Raw genomic sequence first — 22,252 nt, 5'->3', positions numbered from 1 at the left:
TGGTATCTACATAGCCAAGCTTTGAAACCACAGGAACATCTTGAATTTTCAGCAAACCAGTGCTGTAGAAATAATATAAAATCAAAAATAACTACCTCAATGTCTAAAGCTGCAGACTTTGCATGCCAGAGCGGTGTCAGCTGTTTTTGACAGTCTAAAGACTTAAACAACTACTGTGGTCAACAGAAGTGCCTCACAGACAGTTTTGTAAAGTAATGGCACCTCTTAAAAAGAAGCTATTTGGCCAAAAGTCAAGGCCTTTGCTTTCCATCGAGGGTCGGTACCAAGCGTCACTGCAGGAAGTCTCCTTTGTTGTTCGCTCTGTTGATGTGGAGATTTGGCAGAATGTGGAAGTTGGCTGATATCCAACTGTCACACTGCATTTTAAATAAGAAACACAGTTTTGCAGATGTTTCAGTTAAAGTTTAGTTCAGCCACAGTTAAGTCAACGCTCCAGTCTTCCTTACATTCTTAGCTCGCACTGCACTGCATGGTTGTGTGAACATGTGTATGCCGTATGGGCGTGTGTGCATGTGTTTGCTTTAGGGAGGAGATCAGGCTCGATGTTGTGGCGCTCAACGCCGTTTCTCTGTTGCAGGGAGAGACTATGGACAACTTCAACTGGGGTGTGCGGAGACGCTCCATGGACAGTCTGGACCAGAGTGACCTGCAGCCCCTGGAGGAGAGTCAGCTGTCCAGCAGCATGCCCAGCCTCAGCAAGATCACACACGAGGACTCCGACGAGTCGTCAGAAGAGGACTCACTCTCCGCCAGCCAGATCCTCTCCCACTCACAGCTTGTAAGTCCACTTTAGATTGTATGACTGTAGCATTGGAAACATATATTCTTGTATTTATCAATATGAATACTGAGGAAATGTTTCCATCCTATGCGTTTCATGAGCTTTCCTCTTGTTCCACCCTCAGGTTATTGTATGTAAGATATTTTATTACCTCATTGGCAGTTTCCAGAACACATTCATTCTCCAAATGGGATTCAGCCTTTTTATTTTAATGGCCCCATAGGTTTTCCTCCAGTGTCCACCTCAGGACCAAGGTTTTACAGCTCTATCTCAATTCTTTTTAGTGTCTGGGGAAGTTAGTGAGACTTTAAACATTTGCACCGTCTTTCTGTTACACCATGACCAGTGGTCCTTGTACTTTAAGTTTGTAGAAACTGTGCTGGCAGATGGGGAGCCCATGTGTTCACGCAGCTGTCATCCCACTCCTCACTTGTGTCTGATTCGTCACCCACTCTGTCCGTGGTAGAGTCAGTTGAGGATTTGACGCTTTTGAAAAACCTCAATTGAACTGTGATGTGATTTTCTTTTTTCAGTTTTTCTAAAAAGAACGTGTGTATGTGTAATGATACACGTTCTGTTTCGTGTTCTACTTTCTTTTTTCAGATGGTGAACCTCTCTCCAACAGCAGAGAACAGTAACATGGACTCTCCCTCCGGCTTTTTTGACACAACTCCATCTGACTCAACTCCTCTGAACTCCAAAAATCCTAGTTTCGAGGTCCAACTGCCAGAGGACTCGAAGCCGCGGGTGAATAAGGGCTTCAGAGTGTCTGAGATTCTGGGAGCGACTAATTCCTATCGCAGTTCCATACTAGATTTCTTTACTAATTTCGCCAAATAGAAGCTGTTTGTTTGCATCTTCTCTCTTGAAATGTCTTGGATGTTATATGTGCTTTGGGTTTGGTCTATGTTAAGTATTATTTATGTGACTTTTCTACATTTCCTCTCCTCAGTGTAGAGCATGAGTCGGAGTTTTCTTGGTATTACAGTAGTTTGCATGCTTAAAGGTGAATGACGTTAAACCTGCAAGTGGGCAAACCATAACGCTTTGGGCTGTGGGCTAGTTGGTGCCTTACTTTAATGTTCCCAGAGGTTTCCCAGGGTTGTTGGGGGGGTGTTGTAGCCGGTCGTAGATAAAAAAACAGTCTTTCTCTTTCTGCGTCTGTCTGTTTAAGGCAATGTGTATACCTATTGCTTCTGTGTGGGGGGCTCTGAGCAACAACTAAAATCTCTTGGCATGCGGGAGGTCAAGAAAGGTTTACACATTGCCTGTCCCAAAACCTGAGCGTGCAGGGGCCAGTGTTGGCTGCATTGAAATTACATTTAATCAAATGAATTGGCACAATTCATCCACACTAAATTAACCACATAAAAGAAAACACAACAAGGATTGTCCGTAGGGTCCCATCGCAAGGTTAGTGTGTCCACTTTACCCACTAAATGATGTGTTTAACCATTAAGTGTAACTCAGGGAACTAATAATTCCAGTTATTAATAACCATTACAGCATGCTGCCTCCGTATCTGCTCATGACTTTTTACCAAAGCATGTGTACGTCTTGTTTTATTGTAGCATGAGTTGTCACAGGAAGACGAAGACACCAACGTCCATGAGGATGACGTCTCTTTCTCCATCAGTGAACTGCCCCCTGAATTTTACTGCGGGGACAGTTTGACAATGGACGCGGTTCACAGTGATTACAGAGGAGAACTGGACCTTGACAGCTGCTTACCCAGGTACATGCTCCCCGCCTCTCAATAATGAGCTAGAACGGCACTAAGTAGAGTGCAAACCTCCGCCAAGGCCAAACAGTCCCCTCATGAAACAACATGTTTATTCTCTATATCTGGATTTCACACACTCATAAATATCAGTCATCATTTTTTTGTCAAGATCCATGGAATATTCTCTGAGAAATCATAAAAAAACTGCAATTCCTGGATTCGCCCCTAGTCCGGATGTGCACCAAAACATATTGGGTTCACTCTTGACCCACACAGTATCCCTCCACCAAGTTTCATGGAAATTCGTTCAGTGTAATCTTGCTTACATGCAAAGTGATGAAGTTACGGCACAATCACATTGTCAATAACATGGCCCTGTGTCCGCTCAGCCTCGCAGAGGAGGAGAGAGACGACATGCTGGAGTCCCGCTCTTCCCCGCCACCGTCGCCCTTCTTCTCCGCCATCCTCGCAGCTTTCCAGCCAACGGTGTGCGACGATGCAGAGGAGGCTTGGCGAAGTCACATCAACCAGCTCGTGTCTGACTCGGACGGATCCTGTGCCGTCTACACTTTTCACGTGTTCTCCTCACTGTTCCAGGTAATATACTGTGGCCTGCTCCGACTTGATATTGACAGTGTGGCTGGTCTAACTGAATAATTAAACTGAAAGGGTAACGGGATTAGATATGTGACTGATTAACCTTCAGAGAAAGAGGCTTCCTTTCACAAGGGGGTCTGATTCAGTGCAAATCGAGGGCAGGAGGCTTTCAGCTTGAAAATCTACAGAGATTCGTTAACCAAATGTTGTTCCCTTCACTGACCAAAGCTGACAGGGGAGGATTTCGGATGTAAAGACAGAATGTATGGACTTTAAATGATGTAGGAGCGACTCTGACAGCGTCTCAGTCAGCCTGTTGCTTTGCTTTGCAGAGTATCCAGAGCAAATTTTGCTCTTTGACCTGTGACGCCGTGAGTTACCTCGGCGACGGACTGAGGGGGTTAGGATCAAAGTTTCTGAGGTCATCTCAGATGCTGACGTCCTGCTCAGAGTGCCCAACTCTATTTATCGATGCAAACACAGTGAGTGACATGACTAATACTTTTTTTTTTTTTTACAACATGACCTATCAATGGCAGTTAAACAAATTCAACAACAAGCTTAATTTTCTTTTTTCAGATTATGTCTTATGGCCTCCTGGAAAAAATGAAATTCAGCGTGTTGGAGCTTCAAGAGTATCTCGATACTTACAACCACAAAAAGGAAGCTGCTGTCACCGTAAGGGGATTCAATATTGTGCTTTTCAGTATGAATGTCACCTGCGTGTTGTCACTGAGTTGTGTAAATCACGTTATTATGTTGTCTCTGTTCCCCTCAGTGGTTGTGCAACTGTAAGGCCACGTTTCCCCGGACTGCTGGGGGTATAACAAGGCAACCGGTGGAGCATGAGGAAAAGGTAAAAGCTTAATTTATAGGAAATTTGATTAATAACTCTGTCATACTGGTCCAAACCAGCGAGAAAGTAGTTTATTTCCTGAATTCAGTGTAAATGTTAAGAATGCCATTTCATCTGACCTTTCTTACTGTACTTTCTGCCTGACGATTACTGTGTGATACTGTAGCTCTGTGAGTGTTGCCTCTCGTTATTCTCATACTATATAAATATCAAGTTTCTAATGACCTTGAGTTGCCGCGCATCACATGGATTGTCTCATACCCAGCGTGCATTGTGATCGTTTCCAGCTCCGCCGGGCATGAGAGCAAGTTCTCTTAAATTGCATTTAATCTGGACAATACACTCACTTCCAGAGGTGGCAAAAGTACACCCATTCTTTACTCGAGTAGAAGTACAGATACTAAATATGACTCAAGTAAAAGTATGCATATTGATTCAACCTCTGTACTCAAGTAAAAGTATAAAAGTACAGACTCTAAAATATACTCAAAAGTAAAAAGGGGAAGGGCCACCTCTACCGACTTTATCTGTGGAAAACAAACAGGTGCTAAAACAAGAATATATTTATGAGCATGAAAAATTGTCCAGGAGGAAAAGTGTAGGCTACAATAGAATGTAGTATTCTTAATTGAAATAAGGTCAGGGATAGGGAATGTTTTGTTGCCCTGCCTCGTTGTTTACGTTCTCAGTGATGTTGGCTGATTCTTCACTTTCTTCCATGCTGTTACTCCTTGTCATGGACATAAATAAAATTAAATAATAAAAAAATCCCCCTGAAATGCATTAAAACAAAAGTAATGAGACTGTTTTGAAGATGTAAGGATCCTAAAGTACAGATATTTGTGTGTAAAATGTAGGGAGTAAAAGTAAAAAGTAATCAGAAAAATAACAACTCTTAAGTACAGATACCTGAGAAATCAACTTACACTACAGTAAAGAAGTATTTGTACTTTGTTACTTCCCACCTCTGCTCACTTCATAGCTGATGAAGGTTTTTATTGTTAAAACCTGGCATAATGCATAATAAGAGATTAGTGCATTTCTGCCAATTAACAGGCAAAACTGTTCATTTGCTCGGCTTGTTTCATTTTGGATTAATTCATGTCAACTCCCTGTTCTCCTTTCAGTTCCAATTTACACATACATCCCTCATTACTTTTCCTACCTCTTCGCATGCCAATAAAAATACCTCTGCTAATACATCTAAATAAAAGTAATGAGGAACTGCATGTCCTTCTTTTGAGTCTCTGTTTTCCTCACTTATTTTCTGTCCTGTAACATGCGTGCTTTGTAGCAAATGGAATCTCTGGCTGTAAGTTGGATGTTGTTTTAAATTGTCTTTTAGCAGTCGTGTAGTTTTCTGTAGAACTGTAGCAGGTTTAACATCAATTTACAAGTAGCTAGTTGTGTTTATTATGATAGGAATAAAGACGACTTTTGCCAACAACCACTTCTCTCTGACTTGCAGCAACTGGAGCTCTGTCAAAGACTCTACAAACTCCACTTTCAGCTGTTGCTGCTTTTTCAGTCCTACTGTAAGCTGATAGAACAGTTCCGTGAAATAAGCTCAATTCCTGAGGTAGGTGCATCGTGCAATTGTTTGTCTCCTCTTTTTGGAACCATAACACCCGACATTGAATCCATGTCCCTGTTTAATAATATGAATCCTTCTCAACCTTTAGCTGACGAGTATGTCCAGAGAGCTAAATGAGTTGAAGATCAACCTGAGGGCGGCAGCGGCCTCGGTCACGAGTGATGAGGCTGCTGCCCGTGAGAGCTGCTGCTCTGAGCCCACCTTCAGCTCCTCTGAAGCTGCTGTGCAAGCCATTTTGGAGGGTCTGAAGAACAACGAGCTTCAGGCAGCCATCCGCTACATTCGTGAGTGCAGGTGAGAAAATAATTATCTTTGTTTTTCTAAAAATGTGTGGTTTTTATGTTAATAAATGCCCCCTGACAACTGAACGACCTTTTCTATTTTTCTTTGCAGAACAATGTGGCCTAACGACATCTTTGGCAGCCACTCTGAGGAGGAGATCCAGACCTTACTGAACATCTTCTTCAGACATCAAACTTTGGGTCAAACGGGAACTTTTGCTCTGGTGGGCTCGAAGCAGGACCTGACAGAAATCTCCTCCAAGCTGATGGAACTGAACAGAGAGATGCGGGACATGATCAGACGAGCCCAGGGCTACCGAGCCATCACGGCTTTCCTCCCAGACTCCAGCATTTCAGGCTCAACTCTTTGAGTGAGGTCTGGCAGCGCAGCGATGCCCATTCCAACACCCTGTGCTATGCCTACACTCCAGTGCTGCCTGGGGTTGCTGCTATCATCTCAGTGGTTAACAAGCTCTCTGCTCTCTCTTGGGAATAACCAAACACCTCCTCTTGTGACTCAGAGTACATCACAAAGTCAGATCTCTAGACGTGCAGCAATACTGTTGGTTTTAGACACACGAGTGACTTTGTTCTCAAGAAAGTTAGGCTTTTATTGCACTAATAGCCTGGCATCACCACACCAATCTGCAAGGGCAAATAAACATGAGCTCGCTGATTGGTCTGGTTTCCGGGATCCGAATGATAGAAGTTTTCACAAAGCGACCACTTGATACCGAGGTCGGTCAACGACTGTCAGATTTAACAAATGACATACCAAAGATAAATAACTCTTTTTCAGTTACGTTGTTTTAATTGTCAAGGGGAAATGTGCAATCCGTCATGGGAGTGGAAAACCTTTACTGTTTCCTGAAAGAATGTATTTGAATATCAGAGCAGTGAAAAAATGAACATTGTCAGTAAAGAAAAAGGGAGGCTTCATTGCTTGCTTAAAGTAGTGGGTCTTTTGTGTGTGTGTGTTTGTGTTTGTGTTTGTGTGTGTGTGTGTGTGTGTGTGTGTGTGCGCGTGTGTGTGCGTGTGTGTGTGCGCGTGTGTTTTGTGTGTTGGCGCCTGAGTGTGTGAATCTAAACCTGACGACCATCCTCGATGGCATTACGGATACTGATTTCTTTAATTACAATTATTAACTTGTTCACATAAACTACTCTGACATAAGCTGCAACTCTACTGTAATGTCTCCCAAACCTACATCCTTCTGTGTGGGTAATCTGTTACTTAAAAAAAAATCTTACTGTACCTTTTTAACTGTGCAGCTTTTAGCAATTAGGGAAAATATTTATATCATTTGCAAGAGAAAGACATGCTTTTATCCGACTAGATTTATAGAAAACTAATATTTTGTTTTGAATCTGCCAAGCTTGCAAATTCTATGTACTATAAAGTGTAATAATAATGTTTATCGTCAAACACAGAAAACTATTTTAGCTGAATATTTGTACATAGTGCAGCGGGGGCTTCGCTCAAGACTCATAAGATTGTATTTTTATGAACGTACAATTTGAGTTGCATAAGGAGTAAAAGAGATATTTGTAAAGCTTGCACAGGAACCGTTGGAGTAGCCTCCCGCTTTGTAAATACTACTGCCTTTGCAATGTACTGTACTTTGGTGTTCTGTACACTCATGTAACGATGAAAATAAAACATACATTTGTAAACCGTTGTTTCATGTTGTGATTTATTATTATTATTATTATATTTGTATTATTATTATTATTATTAGTAGTGAAGTAATAGTAGTAGTAGTAGTAGTATTATCATCATGATCATTATCATTATTATTATGCCTGGCAGAAGGACTATAGATGGAATTATTTTGCCAATGCTTATATAATGTATGTGTTTTGCTTATAACAGAACCGTACAGTTGCTTTTATATATTATCATGTTTCTATTCAATGTTTATATGTAAATACAGTATTTTAAATTTATTCAAGTGTATGTATATATGTCTCGTTTATACGTTTAAGATGATATGTCAAGTAAATATCTATCTATCTATCTATCTATCTATCTATCCATCTATCCATCTATCTATCTATCTATCTATCTATCTATCTATCAAATCAACCATTTCTAAGATAATTATCGTCTAATGTTAAAATCTATCATGTGTTAGATTCTTTATATGAAAACCTCTTATTTTGAAGTCGTCCTAACTTCCGGTTACCGGCGCGCGAGCTTTGTTTTCGTAGAACTAGCTAACCAGCTAACTAGCTAAACATGTAAACACGTCAACACGTCATTACCACTTTATATCACAGTTTGTGGTTTGCTCTATAAAGTTTATCAGAAGTTTTCATCGCGACATGAAAGACAAGACCTTCTCCCGCCGTCATGGTGAGTCAGAGAAACTTCTACGTTCATTCGTCTCGTAACTTTTTGTGAATTGGTACTTAGCAGTTCTGCATTTGGGTTTTTTCCTAAACAGTGTCAGCCTCCTGAAACATTTTGTAACACAATGAATCCCACGTCGGCTAACACTGCCACGTGTCTCAAGCTGTTTAATTGTCATTCAAGCTAACGTGAGTTGACCAGCAGCTCCACAACGTGAGGTCCTGAGCATCAGCTGCAGTTTGACGCACCTCCACCATGAAGCTAACATGCTGCAGCTAACATCAGTTTCTGTTTCAAAACTTAAGTCACCACGAAAGCTGTGTCTCCTCAGGCGACCACCTGTAGTCCCCTGGAATGGAGTCTCCCTCGAACATGTACGACACCTTCAAAGATAAGATCTGGAAAGGTGAGATAAGTGTTGTGTGAAAAAAACTAAGTTATGAACTGCACTGGAGATAATATAGTTATTATAAGACCAAGCATTTAACCTTATAAGTCACACATAGTTTGTTGCAGGGCTCTACTTTTTCCACTACTTGAACACATAGCTGAACGATCACCAAACAATACATTTTATTTCTATAGCCCATATTTTCACAAATCACAATTTGTCTCATAGGGTTTAACAAGGTGTGACATTTTGTTCCCCTTTAAACAGGGGAATAAACGTAGAAACCTCAGAGAGCCACATGTGAGGGACGGACAGAAGTGCAATAGATGCTCCGTGTAACCGAGAACATCGATAAAATACCAGTATAACATTGATTAGAAGAAACAGTTGGAAACATAATGGAAAAGTGTGTGATTGTTTAAAGTATTTGTACATAAGAAAATGTCTGATAGAGATGCAGGGAGCAGCGATGACAAATGAATTGAGGAGTTATTCTCAGTAATGGTACAGTATGTCAGTAGGAGTATTGTATGTCAAGCAGTCTGGATGTAATCATAGTCCACGATCATGATCACAAAACACTAAATCAAATCATCAAGTGCTGTGAACCTGGAGTTGGTTTACTTCATACTGAGCTAGAATCATTTTTTTTTGATTCCCTATCCAGAGCTGGGACCACTGGACCCCGACTGGTTTCACGTCCTGACGGCTCAAACGTCCACCAATGAGGGAAATGTCTCTGACCAAGATGACCTCTGCGCCAACCAAGAGGGAAACTTCAAAGCCCCCTGTGACAGAACCGCACTGGAGAGTCAGCTGTTTTCTACCCCTAAAGTTTTCAGACACAGACGAGTTGTGTCCCCTGAAACGGAGGGTGAGCAGTCGTTCACTGCTGAACAAGGTAATGTTTCATTCATATTTAACCATTGATATATTTATGCATTAATATATGTCTTGCCCTTAAAATATTGTAGATGTCTGCATACTACATCTTTAATGTATTATTGTAAATTATATTAACCTGCGTGTGTCTAGATTTTTAAAAGCTTTCTTAAAGTCATATCTAAAAAGTGATGATTCTGTATTTCTTTCCTTAGAAAAAGAAGCACGGCCATGGAAGGAAACACAAAGTCCATGTTTGTTTCAGATGACAAAAGAGAGGTGAGTGCGACAACTATCAAGACTTTGTTGCCCGTACTGTTTGAAAGAGCCATTTTTTTGATATTCTACTTTTTATTTTCGTAGTTCTTATTTCAAGTCATGAGTAGGAACCGTGAACATTGTCTGATTTTCTTAAAACTCTTGACAATGAAGAATTGTGCTTTGAGAAAAGATACATGTACTTTCTCTGCACATTGAGTGTTTGAGCTATTGTCTAGCAAATGTTGTACAAGTCCCTTGTGTTGTCACTGCTGTAGTTTTCAGTGTCCATCTTGTTCTTTTTAGGGTCCCTGGAGCAAAATGTGGACGTTTTGGTGAGCTGCAACTTCATACATTTAATCTGTTTAAAGTAAAATTGAAATAAATATCTGATCATCATCTGTAATCTGTTATTTTTTGCCCCTGTCATCTGTACAGATTTTCTTCAGACCTCTCCCAAATCCCCAGTAAGTGTATAAAATCAAACTGTAATTCAGCAAATGGCAGCATTTGAATGTGGAGTAATGCATAACATCAAGGTTCACTCTCTTTTTACGAATGACAGGTTAGCTATGCCAAGCAAATATCTGAAAGTCTAGGTGCACAGATTCATCCGGACATATCGTGGACGAGTTCTCTGAACACCCCCCCAGCTGTGCCGTCCACTCTGATTTTATGTAAGCAAATGACTCGGTTAGTTGTTATGGTTGATTTTTTGTTTTGGTGATTAAAAATCCATTTACGTGATTTGTTTGATAATTAATTTGTCTTGTTGCAGCTAAAACCGATGAGAGTCCCTGTCCAATGAGTGTTTCTTCAGACAGCAATGTTGTTGTGAGTATTGTGTCGAACCCGACTCCACAGCAGATTTATTTTTATCACTAAGTGAATGTCAAGTCTCTGCTTATGCCTATTTTTATGCTAATGATACATTTTTATATTGCTTCTGAAATTATATTTTTTCCTTCTTTTGTTTCCCTGTTTTTAGTTTGTACGGAAGCTTTTTCCTTCTCTTTCAAACGCATCCGTAGCTGCAGCAGTATCACCCCAAAACCACGATGTGCCGGTTCACACAGGTACTGACTCCTTCCTGTACATTTTGCTAATATTGTGGAGGTTGCAGTAGCTATGATTTAATGAAAGGGCTTTGCATTGTACCATATTTACTTATTTTGCACAGACTTTTCGATGCGTAATAGAAAACAATAAATAATAATTTCTTGTCTGTAAACCACAGGTGTTGTTTCCCCTGAGGCTGGTCAGAATCCAGAGTCCCATAACTCCCCCCAGGATTCACTGAATCCAAGTCCGAGTGGTTGGCGACAGAAGCTTCCAGACGCTATTGAAGATGGAGATGTACGCAGTACCGTGGCGAGTGTTCTTGATGGAGCGCAAAATGTTCTTTCCATGTTTTTCTCCAACAGTAGTTCAGCCCTGAGAAAAGTGAAAACTGACAGAATCAAGAGAAAACAGATCATCTCGCCAAAAGAACGTGGCTACAGCTTTACAGACGTCTCGACTACTAACAACGCTGCATTACTGGAACAGAGTACAGATGATCGGGAACCTGTCAAAATATCCTCACCCCCACCACAGAAGACTAGAGATACTGGAATCACCCAGTGGTCTCCATTGAGTTTATCTGAAATTCCTCCCTCGACCGTAGATCCCTCTTGCAGGGATAATAATCATGCTGCTACACAAGTGGACGACAAAACTGTACCAGAACAACTGCGGAGCAACTCTGATTCTGGCCAACTCACCAGGTCGCATTTGACAGGCTCATACTATGGATTTACAAAGAAAAAGAGACAATTTGTTTACACCATTGAGACTCCAAAAACACAAGCTCAAGGGAACGAGACACCATCTGTGAAGAATGACACCTCCCCCAGGCTTCCAGGTTCTGGTAACATTTCTCATGCATGTGAATGTATTCATGCATAAAATGCTCTAATCCACGTTTTGTCAATATGGAAAAATCTGAATGAATCTCTCCCTTTTTATCCTCCTGCTGTCTTTCAGGGAACAAAGGGAGTGCCAAGCTGTTGGGGGAAATCCAAGATGAAGCAGACTGTTGCAGAATCAGGGAGGATGAGATACAAAAACAGAAAAATGTCACGGGAGAAAACGTTCCTGTTCAACCAAAAGCCCAGGATCTTGACATGTCGCAGCTCTGCAGAGATTTTGCACAAGACTTCAGTCAAATGTTAGACCCCGGGAAACCAAGTGAGGTAGCAGAGGATACTCCTCAAAATGGCTTCTCTCCCTCAACTTGTCTGAACGCCATGAAGCAAGCCAAGCAGAGAGTGAGACGAGTAAACTTTCCCCATGACTGTGATCACACCACTGAGAGAAAACCTGTTTCTGCCACTGCTCAGAATTACTCCATCAATGAGGGAACAGGAGTTGACAGCGGATTCCAGTCTGCTGTTGCAGACATCTCTCATCTGACTTCCACCTCCTTTATTCTTCCCACCTCCGAGAACATTGCTCAAAGTCAACAATGGACTGGCTTTAAAACTGAAACCCAAAGAGCTGCTTCTTCTCTATCTACAAATATTAAACATGTAAAATATCATTCAGATGATATTTTAGAAGGAGCTGAAACTGATGCCAAGATGCCGAGTGCAGTCAAGGCAAGCCAGACACTGGGCCCTTGCAGAGAGAGTGAGTTACACGTAGAGAGCACATCAACAGAACTGCCCAGTGGTGCAACAGAAGGTGTTAATAACATCAATCACTTTCCAGTCAAGTGTCCAAGTGATGGCAACTTTCCAGAGAGAGCGACAGTGTCTCTTCCTTCCGTCCATGCATCAGGATTCAAAACCGCTTCAAATAAGGCTATAGAGGTTTCCTCAGCCCACCTGGAGAGAGCCAAGCATCTGTTTGAAGAAAACGAAGCTGAAAGGCCCTTTAGTGCTGAGCCGACCAAAAGAGGCCATGACGCTAAAGAAGAAATTCGCATCAGTATGGATTCAGTGAAAAATACAATCTCTGACTCAAAGCAGCCACTGTCTACGAGTGAAAGATTTGGGGATATAGGTTGTCAGCTAACAGCGTCACAAAAAGCTGACGTGACAGAACTGTGCACCCTCCTGGAAGAAGCAGATACTCAGTTTGACTTTACACAGTTCAAAACTGCGAAGCTACAGCAGCATTGTCAAGATAACGCCACCTCCCCCCAAAAAGCTGACAAAGAACTTGACCCTGATTTTCTTATGGGTATCGATTTTGATGACAGCTTTAGTTCCGATGCTGAAAAGCATAAAATGAGGTCAGTTTCAGACGGTACGACAAACTGTGAGGCATCAAATCTGACAAATAAATCCACCCTGACAAAAGAAAATTCCTCTACTGAAGATGCGTCTCCCTCTTCAAAGAGCATCTCTGACGGCAGACGCTGTATTGTGTCAGCTGAACCCCAAAATCCTCACAGAGCTGGGTACACTGAGACAAGCGAGCAGGAGAACAAAACCCCTTTGATGTCTGGTGCAGGATTCAAAACTGCGAGAGGAAGTGATTTGAGAATTTCAAAAGAACGTTTGAGCAAAGCCAGAGCTTTGTTTGCAGATTTAGGGGAAAATCTGACTGACCAGAAGTCGGGAGACAAGCTAAGCAGTGATGCTGCTGCTAAAACTGAGCAGCGACAGATCACCAGCATTACAGACAAAAATGCTGCATTGAATAACAGCAAAATGGACGCAGCTTCGTATCAAAGTGGATTCCAACTGGCCAGTGGGAAGGGGGTTTCGATTTCAGCGAAAGCTATGCAAGAGGCCGATTCTCTCTTCAAAGACTGCGACATTACCGACAATAAGTCTGGTGCATCTGTAAAACATCAAAAGAACACAGAACCGTTGCCTACATTCAGTCACACGAAAAACCTTTTGAAGCTTAAAAGTATCCAAGGACGTGGAGATAACTTTTCTGAAGAAGCAATCGGTGAATGTTCAAAAGCAAGTGCTGGACCAGCTGCCAGTCATACAAAGGTTGTACAGCACAATTCCACCGTAAAAGCGTTTTCTTCTCCCTCGTGCTCAACATCAAAGAGTTCTGGCTCCTCTGGAATGAATCAGACGAACAATGGCGGTGGATTCTGTACAGCCAGCGGGAAGAAGGTCCGCGTGTCGGCTGATGCGGTGAAAAAAGCTGAGCGTCTGTTAAATGAAATTCATGCACCTGAGGACACAAAGAAACAACTGCAACAGGAAGGAGACACTTTAAGAACAGCTCATGTGGCCGATCGAATTCAAGTTGGACCAATTCAAAATGGTGGATTTCAAACAGCCAGCGGCAAAGGAGTCGTCGTTTCAGCTGCAGCTCTCAAGAAAGCAAAATCGCTGTTGATTCAATGTGAAGCAGTCGAGGATGAAATCGATGTAAAACCATCTCACTCCAAGACGCCTGTTCGAGGTCTTGCACCCAGGACAAGTGGATTTCTTGCAGCCAGTGGGAAACCTGTGGGACTTTCAGCTGAGGCCCTCCAGAAGGCAAAAGCTCTTTTCAGTGACATCACTCTCGGTGCAGAGCTCCCGGCTGTTTCCGACACAAAGAAGAGTCAAGGCAACACGGAAAATTCAGACAAAACACACGGTGGTTTCATGACTGCAGGGGGCGCAACAGCGGGCTTGTCTAAGAAAAAAAAGTTCAAAGCAAACAACATTTTGAAAGAATTTGATAATGGTTCTGTTTCCGTAAAATCGCTGCAAGAAGCAGATGCTTTCTTCAAAGACGGTGACATCATGGACAGAAACAACGGAACCACGGTTCAGTATGAGAGCGGTGTAGCACCTGTGAGTGGAGGTGGCAGTGAGAAGAAACAAGATCAGAGGCTGACAAACACTTCTGAAGAGCGTGGAAGTGGACGCTGTGGGTTTGAAAATTTGAATGTGGGACCAGATGTAAACCAGAACGGTTTTCTGCCTCCCAGTCATGTGAAGATACTTGAAGATTTGACCAATGGAAACCCGTCAAAGCAACTTTCTTCCCCGTTGTGCACAACATCAGAGAAAACTGGTTCCTCTGCCTTCAATAAATTTAGCAGCAGTGGTGGGTTCTGTACAGCCAGTGGGAAAAAAGTGTGTGTGTCAGATGATGCAATGACTAAAGCAATGTCACTATTGAATGAAAGTGCTTTGCTTACGGATACCAACAAAAATCTGAAACAAAAAGAAGACAGTGGGACGCCTCAGAGTGGTGGAAAAGGAGTCGCTCTTTCATTTGCAGCCCAGAAGAAAGAAAAAACGACAAATACCAAGTTGCCAGTTTCTTGTTCACCACAGAGGAAAGGGGGATTCCTTGCAGCCAGTGGTAAACCAGTGGCATTTTCATATGAAGCCCTTCAGAAGGCAAAAGCTCTCTTCAGTGACATGGATTTCAGTGCAGAGATCCCGACTGTTTCAGGCACAAGAAAGAGCGACAAACACGACGAGGCTCAAAGTAGTGCAGGAAAAATAAGTTGTGGTTTCTCAACTGCAGGGGGAGCTAAAGTCAGCGTGTCACAGACAAATCTTCTGAAAGCAAAGAACCTTTTGAAAGAATTTGCAGATGAAGAAACTCGTCCCTCGGACTCGTACTCAACAAGCCCACGTGCCACCCCCAAGTCGGATCTATCAAATATAAAAAATGTGGAAAGAAGTACAAGTTGTACTCTCACCACAGCGAGTGAAAAGGACATGTCTGCTGAGGAAAGTGCCCCTGAAGTCGTTGAATCTTTTCAGTCTGTGGTGACTGACCCTGAAAATGAAACTCTCAGAGAAAATGCTGTTAAAGGTGCATCTGAGGTAAAGGAAGGTAAAACGTCCGTATCATGGGAGGGCAAGCTCCACGACACTCTTGGAAAGGAAACAGCAAACCTGTTGGGTTGTGAAGTTAAACGTACAAACTGCGGTGAGGGACCCAAGTCCAAAAGGCCGGAGGAGTCTTCATATCAAATATTTCCATCACTTCACTTCAGTGGCTGCTCTGAGACCCAGCAGAGGTTTCTCGCCCAGGAAGCTCTCGACTGCACGAAAGCTTTGTTAGAGGATGAAAGTCTCTCAGTGACATCAGAGAATGAGCCACTGCAAGATTACCCAGGATCCAATGCCACATCTGCAGAGGAACAGAAAGGAAGAGGGAAAAGATTGGGAGACGATGCAAATATGACTGGTACGTTATTTTTATTATGGATGCACAGCTTGTGTCAGTGTTGTCTGATCTTATTGAATCTTGACTATTTAAAGAGCAAATTTAAAGAGCAAGGATGCCGTGCTCAAAGTCAACACAAGAACACCTCTTGCATTTGTTCCTCCTTTCAAAAAAACAAAGAACTATTGTCCAAGAGAGTTCCTGTAAACCACAGCAGGAGGAGGACAAATTTTGTTTAAACTTAGATCAAGTTCTGATTATATTTACAACAATTTACAAAGAAATTCTCATTAAAAAATTTGAACTAAATGCTTGATTTTTTTTCTAAACTTAAGCTGTATTTCTACGTTACAGTTAAAATTAACCAGAACCTTATTTTATTGTTTCTAGTTCAGCCTCCCCTGAAAAGACGATTACTGGACGAATTCGATCGGACTGTTGTTGGTCCGAGAGGTTCAACACTACATCCACAAAAAACTTGTCCAAACAGTAAGTTATTTGCCCGAAAGGACATTTTCCATTCTTATATATTTTCTTATAAATGTAATAACTCTACTGTGTTTTTCTCAATTAAGGTGTAATGAAAGACAGGAGAGCTTTCAAGTTTCAAGCCTCTCCCCATCCTAACATCACACAGCCACACAGGTAAGTTTGAGTTGTTTGCCATGTTTGACAAGTGTCTGGCATGAGTTATCAGCTCTTTATGATGTATTATTTTGTCTCACAGGAATGGAAAAAACTATGTGGAAACCAAACTGCAAAACACAACACCAGCACAACATTTTACCTCAGGAGGAAGCAGATCAGCGCATTCAAACATGCCAGCGTTTGTTCCTCCATTCCTCAAGAATGCAAAGATGGAGACCTGCAAGGATGCCGTGCTCAAAGTCAACACAAGAACACCTCCTGCATTTGTTCCTCCTTTCAAAAAACAAAGAACTATTGTCCAAGAGAGTTCCTGTAAACCACAGCAGGAGGAGGACAAACACCAGCATCTCTTTGTAACACCCACTAACGGCAGCACTATCTTACCGCCCACTAAAAAAACACAAAGCAGTACAGATGTAGCTGGTAATACAAGCAAAGTAGATATTCCACCGGTGGCCTTGGCTGACACAAAGCATGATTATCTGACTGATAATCACAATGTTCCTGTTGGCTGTGGTTCAGGGGACTCTGCTGCAAAGGCAACACGTGAGGACGACACGTTTTCCAGAGGCCAAGGTGCAGTACAGCCTTTCTGCGTAAAGTCAGTGTTGCACAGTGTAAATACTCTACAGAACATATGCAAAATAATTGTGTTTATGGATTACAGACATGTTTCAGAATCTTGAAAATGTGGAGTTGGCGCGGGACATGCAAGACATGAGAATCAGGAAGAAGAAGCGCCAGACGATCCGACCGTTGCCGGGTAGTTTGTTTCTAACCAAAACCTCGGGGGTTTCAAGGATCCCTTTAAAAGCTGCTGCAAATGGAAAGCTCCCTGGGAGATACACCTCAAAACAGGCAAGGACACAACTGTCATTGGGCTTCAGAGAATATTTTGCCACAGAAACGATTTGTTTTAAATATCTTGTTTTGTGGGCAAAGTTTTAACATCTTGATATCGTGTTTCAGCTTTATGGATATGGAGTGCATCAACATGTGTCCGACATCAGCAGCGAGACAGCCGAGGCTTTTCGCTTCAATGTGCATCAGTTCCTGAAACTGGAAGCATTTACAGACGGAGGTGGCGTTCAGCTGGCCGATGGAGGATGGCTAATCCCCAGCAAGGATGGGACTGCAGGAAAAGAAGAGTTTTATAAGTAATTTAATTGTATTTATTTATTTTAATCAGACTTTATACTGTTAGAGAAACAATGTGCAGGTGGATTGTCCTCAATATCATCTTGTTCTACACTTTCCACAGAGCACTGTGTGACACTCCAGGTGTGGATCCTAAACTGATGAGTGAGGAGTGGGTGTTCAATCACTTCAGATGGATCGTGTGGAAACAAGCCTCCATGGAAAGATCTTTTCCAGAGACGATGGGCGGCCTCTGTCTCACGCCACAGCAGGTTCTCCTTCAGCTCAAGTACAGGTACAAAGCCTTACAACTTGTGAATATCAAATATACTTCTGAACAAATTCTAGTACTACACACAGACTAATGCCATTTTGTGTCATCTTTACAAAAGATGCGGTTTTAGGGCTGCAAGGAATTATTATTTCCATATTGATTGATTGATTGATTAATTGAATACTAAAAGATGTTTGAATACTTCTAATTGTCAGTGCAGTATAGAGCAAGATTTACTATCAGAAGAATAAGAATATTATTGAAAACATGATTATTCTACACGTCTTAGATATGATGTAGAGATCGACCACAGCCGTAGACCCGCTCTGAGGAAGATCATGGAAAAGGACGACACATCAGCCAAGACCCAGGTTCTCTGTATTTGCGGGGTCGTCTCCAGGGGACACTCCTCAATCAGACCGAGTCGCGGCGACACCAAGACTCCACAAGGGGCCGATGCCAAGGTCGAACCCCCCTCTGCAGTAGTTTGGCTGACGGATGGGTGGTACGCCATCAAAGCTCAGCTGGATGAACCTTTGACTGCCATGCTTCACAAAGGTCGACTGGCTGTCGGTGGGAAGCTGATCGTCTACGGGGCTCAACTGGTGGGATCGCAGGAGGCCTGTTCCCCTCTGGAGGCACCGGAATCCCTCATGTTAAAGGTGCATGGAGACCACAAGTCCTTCTGTTGTTCTTTCAGCGACTTCAACAAAGATAAAATGCTGACTTATTGTTTGTGTTTTTAGATTTACGCCAACAGCACCAGACCTGCACGGTGGGACACCAAACTGGGATTTCACAGAGATCCACGGCCGTTCCTGCTGCCTATCTCCAGTTTGTACAGCAATGGAGGACCAGTAGGATGTGTGGACATTACCATACTCAGAAGCTACCCCATACAGGTGAGTTTAGTATTCTAGTCATTTACTCCTTTCTCCTGGAAGTCTGTGCTCTGATCCCTTTCGTCTGTATGTTTGTTGGTTTTTCCAGTGGATGGAGAGGAAACCAGATGCGGGCGTTGTGTTTCGTTCTGGTCGTGCAGAAGAGAAAGAGGAGAGACGATACAGCAGCCAAAACCAAAAGTCCATGGAGATTCTTTTTACCAAGATTCAAACTGAATTTGAAAAAGAGCAGACGGGTACGAGTGTTTTTCTCATATCAGGTACAGACTGAAATGTGCGCGGTTTTAACAAGTTGTTTGATCATCAGGTAACAACAAACCTCAACGCAGAAGACGCACAATTAATCGTAAGGATATTGCAAATCTGCAAGATGGGGAGGAGCTGTATGAAGCAGTGGAGGATGATCCAGCTTACTTGGAGGTGATAGACAATGTACCTTACTGTTTTTTTACTCAATTCTCTCACGAATAGAGTTTTAGTCACATACCTTTCTTGCTTTTGTGCTCTAGGCTCATTTGAGTGAGCAACAGATGGAGACTGTTCAAACCTACAGACGCTCCCTGATGGAGAAGAAACAGGCTGAGCTACAGGATCGATACCGTCGGGCTCTAGAAGCAGAGAGCGGTGACGGGACCTGTCCCAAACGAGACGTCACACCTGTGTGGAAACTCTGCGTTTCTGACTCTATGGGCAGTGGCAGTGGTGTGACTTCATTTTTCTTTTCCTTTTTTTTGATCTATCAATATTTATTTAAATTTATTAACTGCTGTGTGTTCAAATACTGGTTTTAATTAATATTTCTTGTTTCTAGTTTACCAGTTGAATTTTTGGCGACCCTCCTCAGATCTTCAGGCTCTACTGAAGGAAGGCCGTCGATACAAAGTTTATAATCTCTCCACTTCAGAGGGAAAGAAACGCAGCGGAATCGAAACGGTTCAACTCACTGGGACAAAGAAAACCCAGTTTCAGGACCTGGAGGTACGGTTCGGAAACTGTTTATATTCTGTACATGTAAATCAGATAGATGATGAAATATTGTCCAATATAAATAAATGTTTTGTTTTATCATTCAGGCCCAGGAATGGTTATCAGAACAGTTTCAACCGAGGGTTTCCACCAGTTTCATGAATCTTCAAAACCCAGAATTCCAGCCGCTGTGTGGAGAGGTTGATCTCACAGGATTTATCATCAGTATCATGGATGGACAGGGTGGGTGATTTTATTTATTTACCAACTGTTTCTTTCATAAACATGCAGTTTACTAAATAATTGTTTTTACTTTTGAACACAGGTTCCTCTCCGGCAGTTTATTTGGCTGATGGAGAACTGAACTTTGTTAAAGTGCGCTGTTTCAGCAGCTTTGCTCAGTCTGGCCTGGAGGATGTTGTAAAACCACGTGTGCTGTTGGCTCTGAGCAACCTGCAGCTGAGAGGTCAGTCCCTGTCTCCCACTCCTGTTCTCTACGCTGGAGATCTGACCGTCTTCTCTACGAACCCCAAGGAGGTTCATCTACAGGAATCCCTTAGCCAACTCAGAAACCTGCTCCAGGTACAGTCCACAAATCCAAACACTGTTGACATGCATATTTGACAGATGAAACGGGAAATGCTGCAAATGGACAACTTTTCTCAAATATGAAATTACTATTGTCAGTCTTTGTTTCATATTGACCTCTAACAAGTTTTTTTTATGCCTTTTCTTCATTTCACATATATCTACTTTGATCAGAATTCTACAGCCACATTGAAATAATTAGGTGTGGGTGCAGAAGTATGTGATGGACATATGATCCAGACCCTGGAATCATTGTTAACAAGTGTTTACTTTTCTTTAAACCATGTCGAGCTCTTATTTTCCTCTTCTCCATCGATCCGTCCTTGGTTTGGATACAATAGATTCATTTCCATCATCTGTTTTCAGGGTCAGCAGAACTTCTTCCTCACTGCTGAGGAGACACTTTTACATCTACTCAAGTCCGATGGTCTAAGATCCATCTCTTCTCCAGCTGTCCACCCTCTAACCCCAGCTTGTGCAACTGACATGAGACAAGACACCAAGACAAGCGTGAGTTTAAGCACTTACTGTTGGATTTGAGCTTTTTAAATATATTTGTTCTCATAACCACTTGGCATCAACTTAACAAAATAAAAGTCTTGTCCTTTTTCTATGCAGCTGATCGCTCAGCAGCCAATCAGAAGCTTCGGATCCTTCACCCCTGTCAGCAGGAATCCACCTGCGCCAACGTCTTTAACAGAGAAAGACCCCAAAAGCCTGAAGAGGACAAGAGCTCTGGACTATCTGTGTCGCATCCCGTCTCCACCGGCTCTCTCCCATCTGGGCTCGGTGGCGACTCCGTGTGTGAAGAAGACGTTCAACCCTCCTCGGAGGTCTGAGACACCAAGCACTTTAAAGACAGAACAGACTCCAGCTCGCAAACCTGTCGTCTCACCAAAGGAAGGTGAATGGGTGAACGACGAGGAGCTGGCGATGATTGATACTCAGAACTTGGGTGTTGGTGATTCAATGTAGATACATAAGACTGTATTATGATGAGTAGTAGAACTCTGGGAAGAGCTGTACAAATGTGAATGGAAAGACTAACGGATGTTTATGGTTCATATTCTGTGGGATGTTTTTTGTCTCACACGACTAATTAAAAGTATAAAACTGTAAAATCATGTCATCACTTTCTACTGATCTTCTTCTTTTCTACTTTTTTGGCTGTAGTTAGTTTTGACAGGCTCAGAGTTCCATTTATTTACTTTAGCTCTATAATCCCTTAATTTGTCTTTGTTTGAGGACAAATAACAGCTGATCTGAATGTCTACTGTTTACACCTGAGGACACTCTCAGTCTATTTAAAGTCAGTTGTAAAAAACAACAGTATGGACTTATAATTATCTATATCTTAAACTTTATCCAACACGATATCTTAACCTATGTAGAGAGGACTATCTTTCCCTTGATGTATATAAATAGATATAGCGTTTTTTACCGTATGGGTTAAGATAAGATAGTTATATTGAGGGGGTGACTGGGGGAAAATAAAGAATTAAACTAAGTTGAATAAATATCATTGATCTGAACAATACAGACCTTAAAGGGGGTCAGTATTAGAGCTCAATCAATTTAACTGTGGGTGAACGATATGAGCTGTTCACAGACATATCGATATTAGCTGATATGCACCGATATGAAACCTTAGCTTTACAGAATAAACAATGTAAATATGTAAATGTAAACATGTTTTTTAAATAAATTCAGGTTCTGTATATAAGATAAGATAAGACTTTATTAATCCAGATGAAAATCCCTGTGCCAGCTTGCTCCAAGATTACAGTACAACACAATATAAGTAGAATAGAATACAGTAAAAATATCAAACACAGTGAAAGTACAAGTGAAGATGAAAATCAAGTAAA

The 22,252-nt window shown here is 42.0% G+C and overlaps 2 protein-coding genes across 14 annotated transcripts in view; both read left to right on the top strand.

Moving 5' to 3' along the window:
• Positions 1 to 7,527, top strand: part of frya (furry homolog a (Drosophila)) — a 48,934-nt gene extending 41,407 nt beyond the window's left edge. For 9 of the 13 annotated variants that reach the window (XM_034603952.1, XM_034603957.1, XM_034603955.1 and 6 more), the window contains 10 exons: positions 599 to 799; positions 1,406 to 1,549; positions 2,374 to 2,537; positions 2,915 to 3,122; positions 3,455 to 3,604; positions 3,702 to 3,800; positions 3,901 to 3,978; positions 5,447 to 5,557; positions 5,661 to 5,866; positions 5,966 to 7,527. In XM_034603952.1, coding sequence (XP_034459843.1) covers positions 599 to 799; positions 1,406 to 1,549; positions 2,374 to 2,537; positions 2,915 to 3,122; positions 3,455 to 3,604; positions 3,702 to 3,800; positions 3,901 to 3,978; positions 5,447 to 5,557; positions 5,661 to 5,866; positions 5,966 to 6,224 — 1,620 coding nt within the window. In that variant the 3' untranslated portion in view covers positions 6,225 to 7,527. The other 4 variants (XM_034603948.1, XM_034603950.1, XM_034603954.1 and 1 more) reach the window with 3 other exon arrangements.
• A 510-nt stretch (positions 7,528 to 8,037) lies between these two features.
• On the top strand, positions 8,038 to 21,505 carry brca2 (BRCA2 DNA repair associated). The gene is made up of 28 exons (XM_034604050.1): positions 8,038 to 8,209; positions 8,538 to 8,612; positions 9,265 to 9,498; positions 9,695 to 9,758; positions 10,044 to 10,072; positions 10,176 to 10,204; positions 10,303 to 10,414; positions 10,516 to 10,571; positions 10,726 to 10,813; positions 10,975 to 11,640; positions 11,763 to 14,609; positions 14,640 to 15,890; positions 16,260 to 16,358; positions 16,445 to 16,514; positions 16,597 to 17,093; positions 17,185 to 17,375; positions 17,487 to 17,674; positions 17,779 to 17,949; positions 18,218 to 18,590; positions 18,675 to 18,830; positions 18,919 to 19,066; positions 19,138 to 19,250; positions 19,340 to 19,532; positions 19,642 to 19,808; positions 19,904 to 20,039; positions 20,122 to 20,378; positions 20,751 to 20,894; positions 21,003 to 21,505. The coding sequence occupies exons 2-28, from the start codon at positions 8,561 to 8,563 to the stop codon at positions 21,357 to 21,359; spliced, it is 8,688 nt and encodes a 2,895-aa protein (XP_034459941.1). The 5' UTR covers positions 8,038 to 8,209; positions 8,538 to 8,560; the 3' UTR covers positions 21,360 to 21,505.
• Positions 21,506 to 22,252: the final 747 nt, after the last annotated feature.

This window comes from Hippoglossus hippoglossus, chromosome 13, assembly GCF_009819705.1.
Source record: "Hippoglossus hippoglossus isolate fHipHip1 chromosome 13, fHipHip1.pri, whole genome shotgun sequence".
NCBI classification, from domain to species: domain Eukaryota; kingdom Metazoa; phylum Chordata; class Actinopteri; order Pleuronectiformes; family Pleuronectidae; genus Hippoglossus; species Hippoglossus hippoglossus.
This window is presented reverse-complemented; position numbering and strand designations above follow the sequence as displayed.

Coding starts and splice junctions, on each gene's coding strand:
- brca2 (XM_034604050.1), top strand. CDS start 8,561: ATGGAGTCTCCCTCGAACATGTACGACACCTTCAAAGATAAGATCTGG. Junction 9,499..9,694: donor GTCGTTCACTGCTGAACAAG/GTAATGTTTCAT, acceptor TTCTTTCCTTAG/AAAAAGAAGCACGGCCATGG. Junction 19,067..19,137: donor ATTTGAAAAAGAGCAGACGG/GTACGAGTGTTT, acceptor TTTGATCATCAG/GTAACAACAAACCTCAACGC.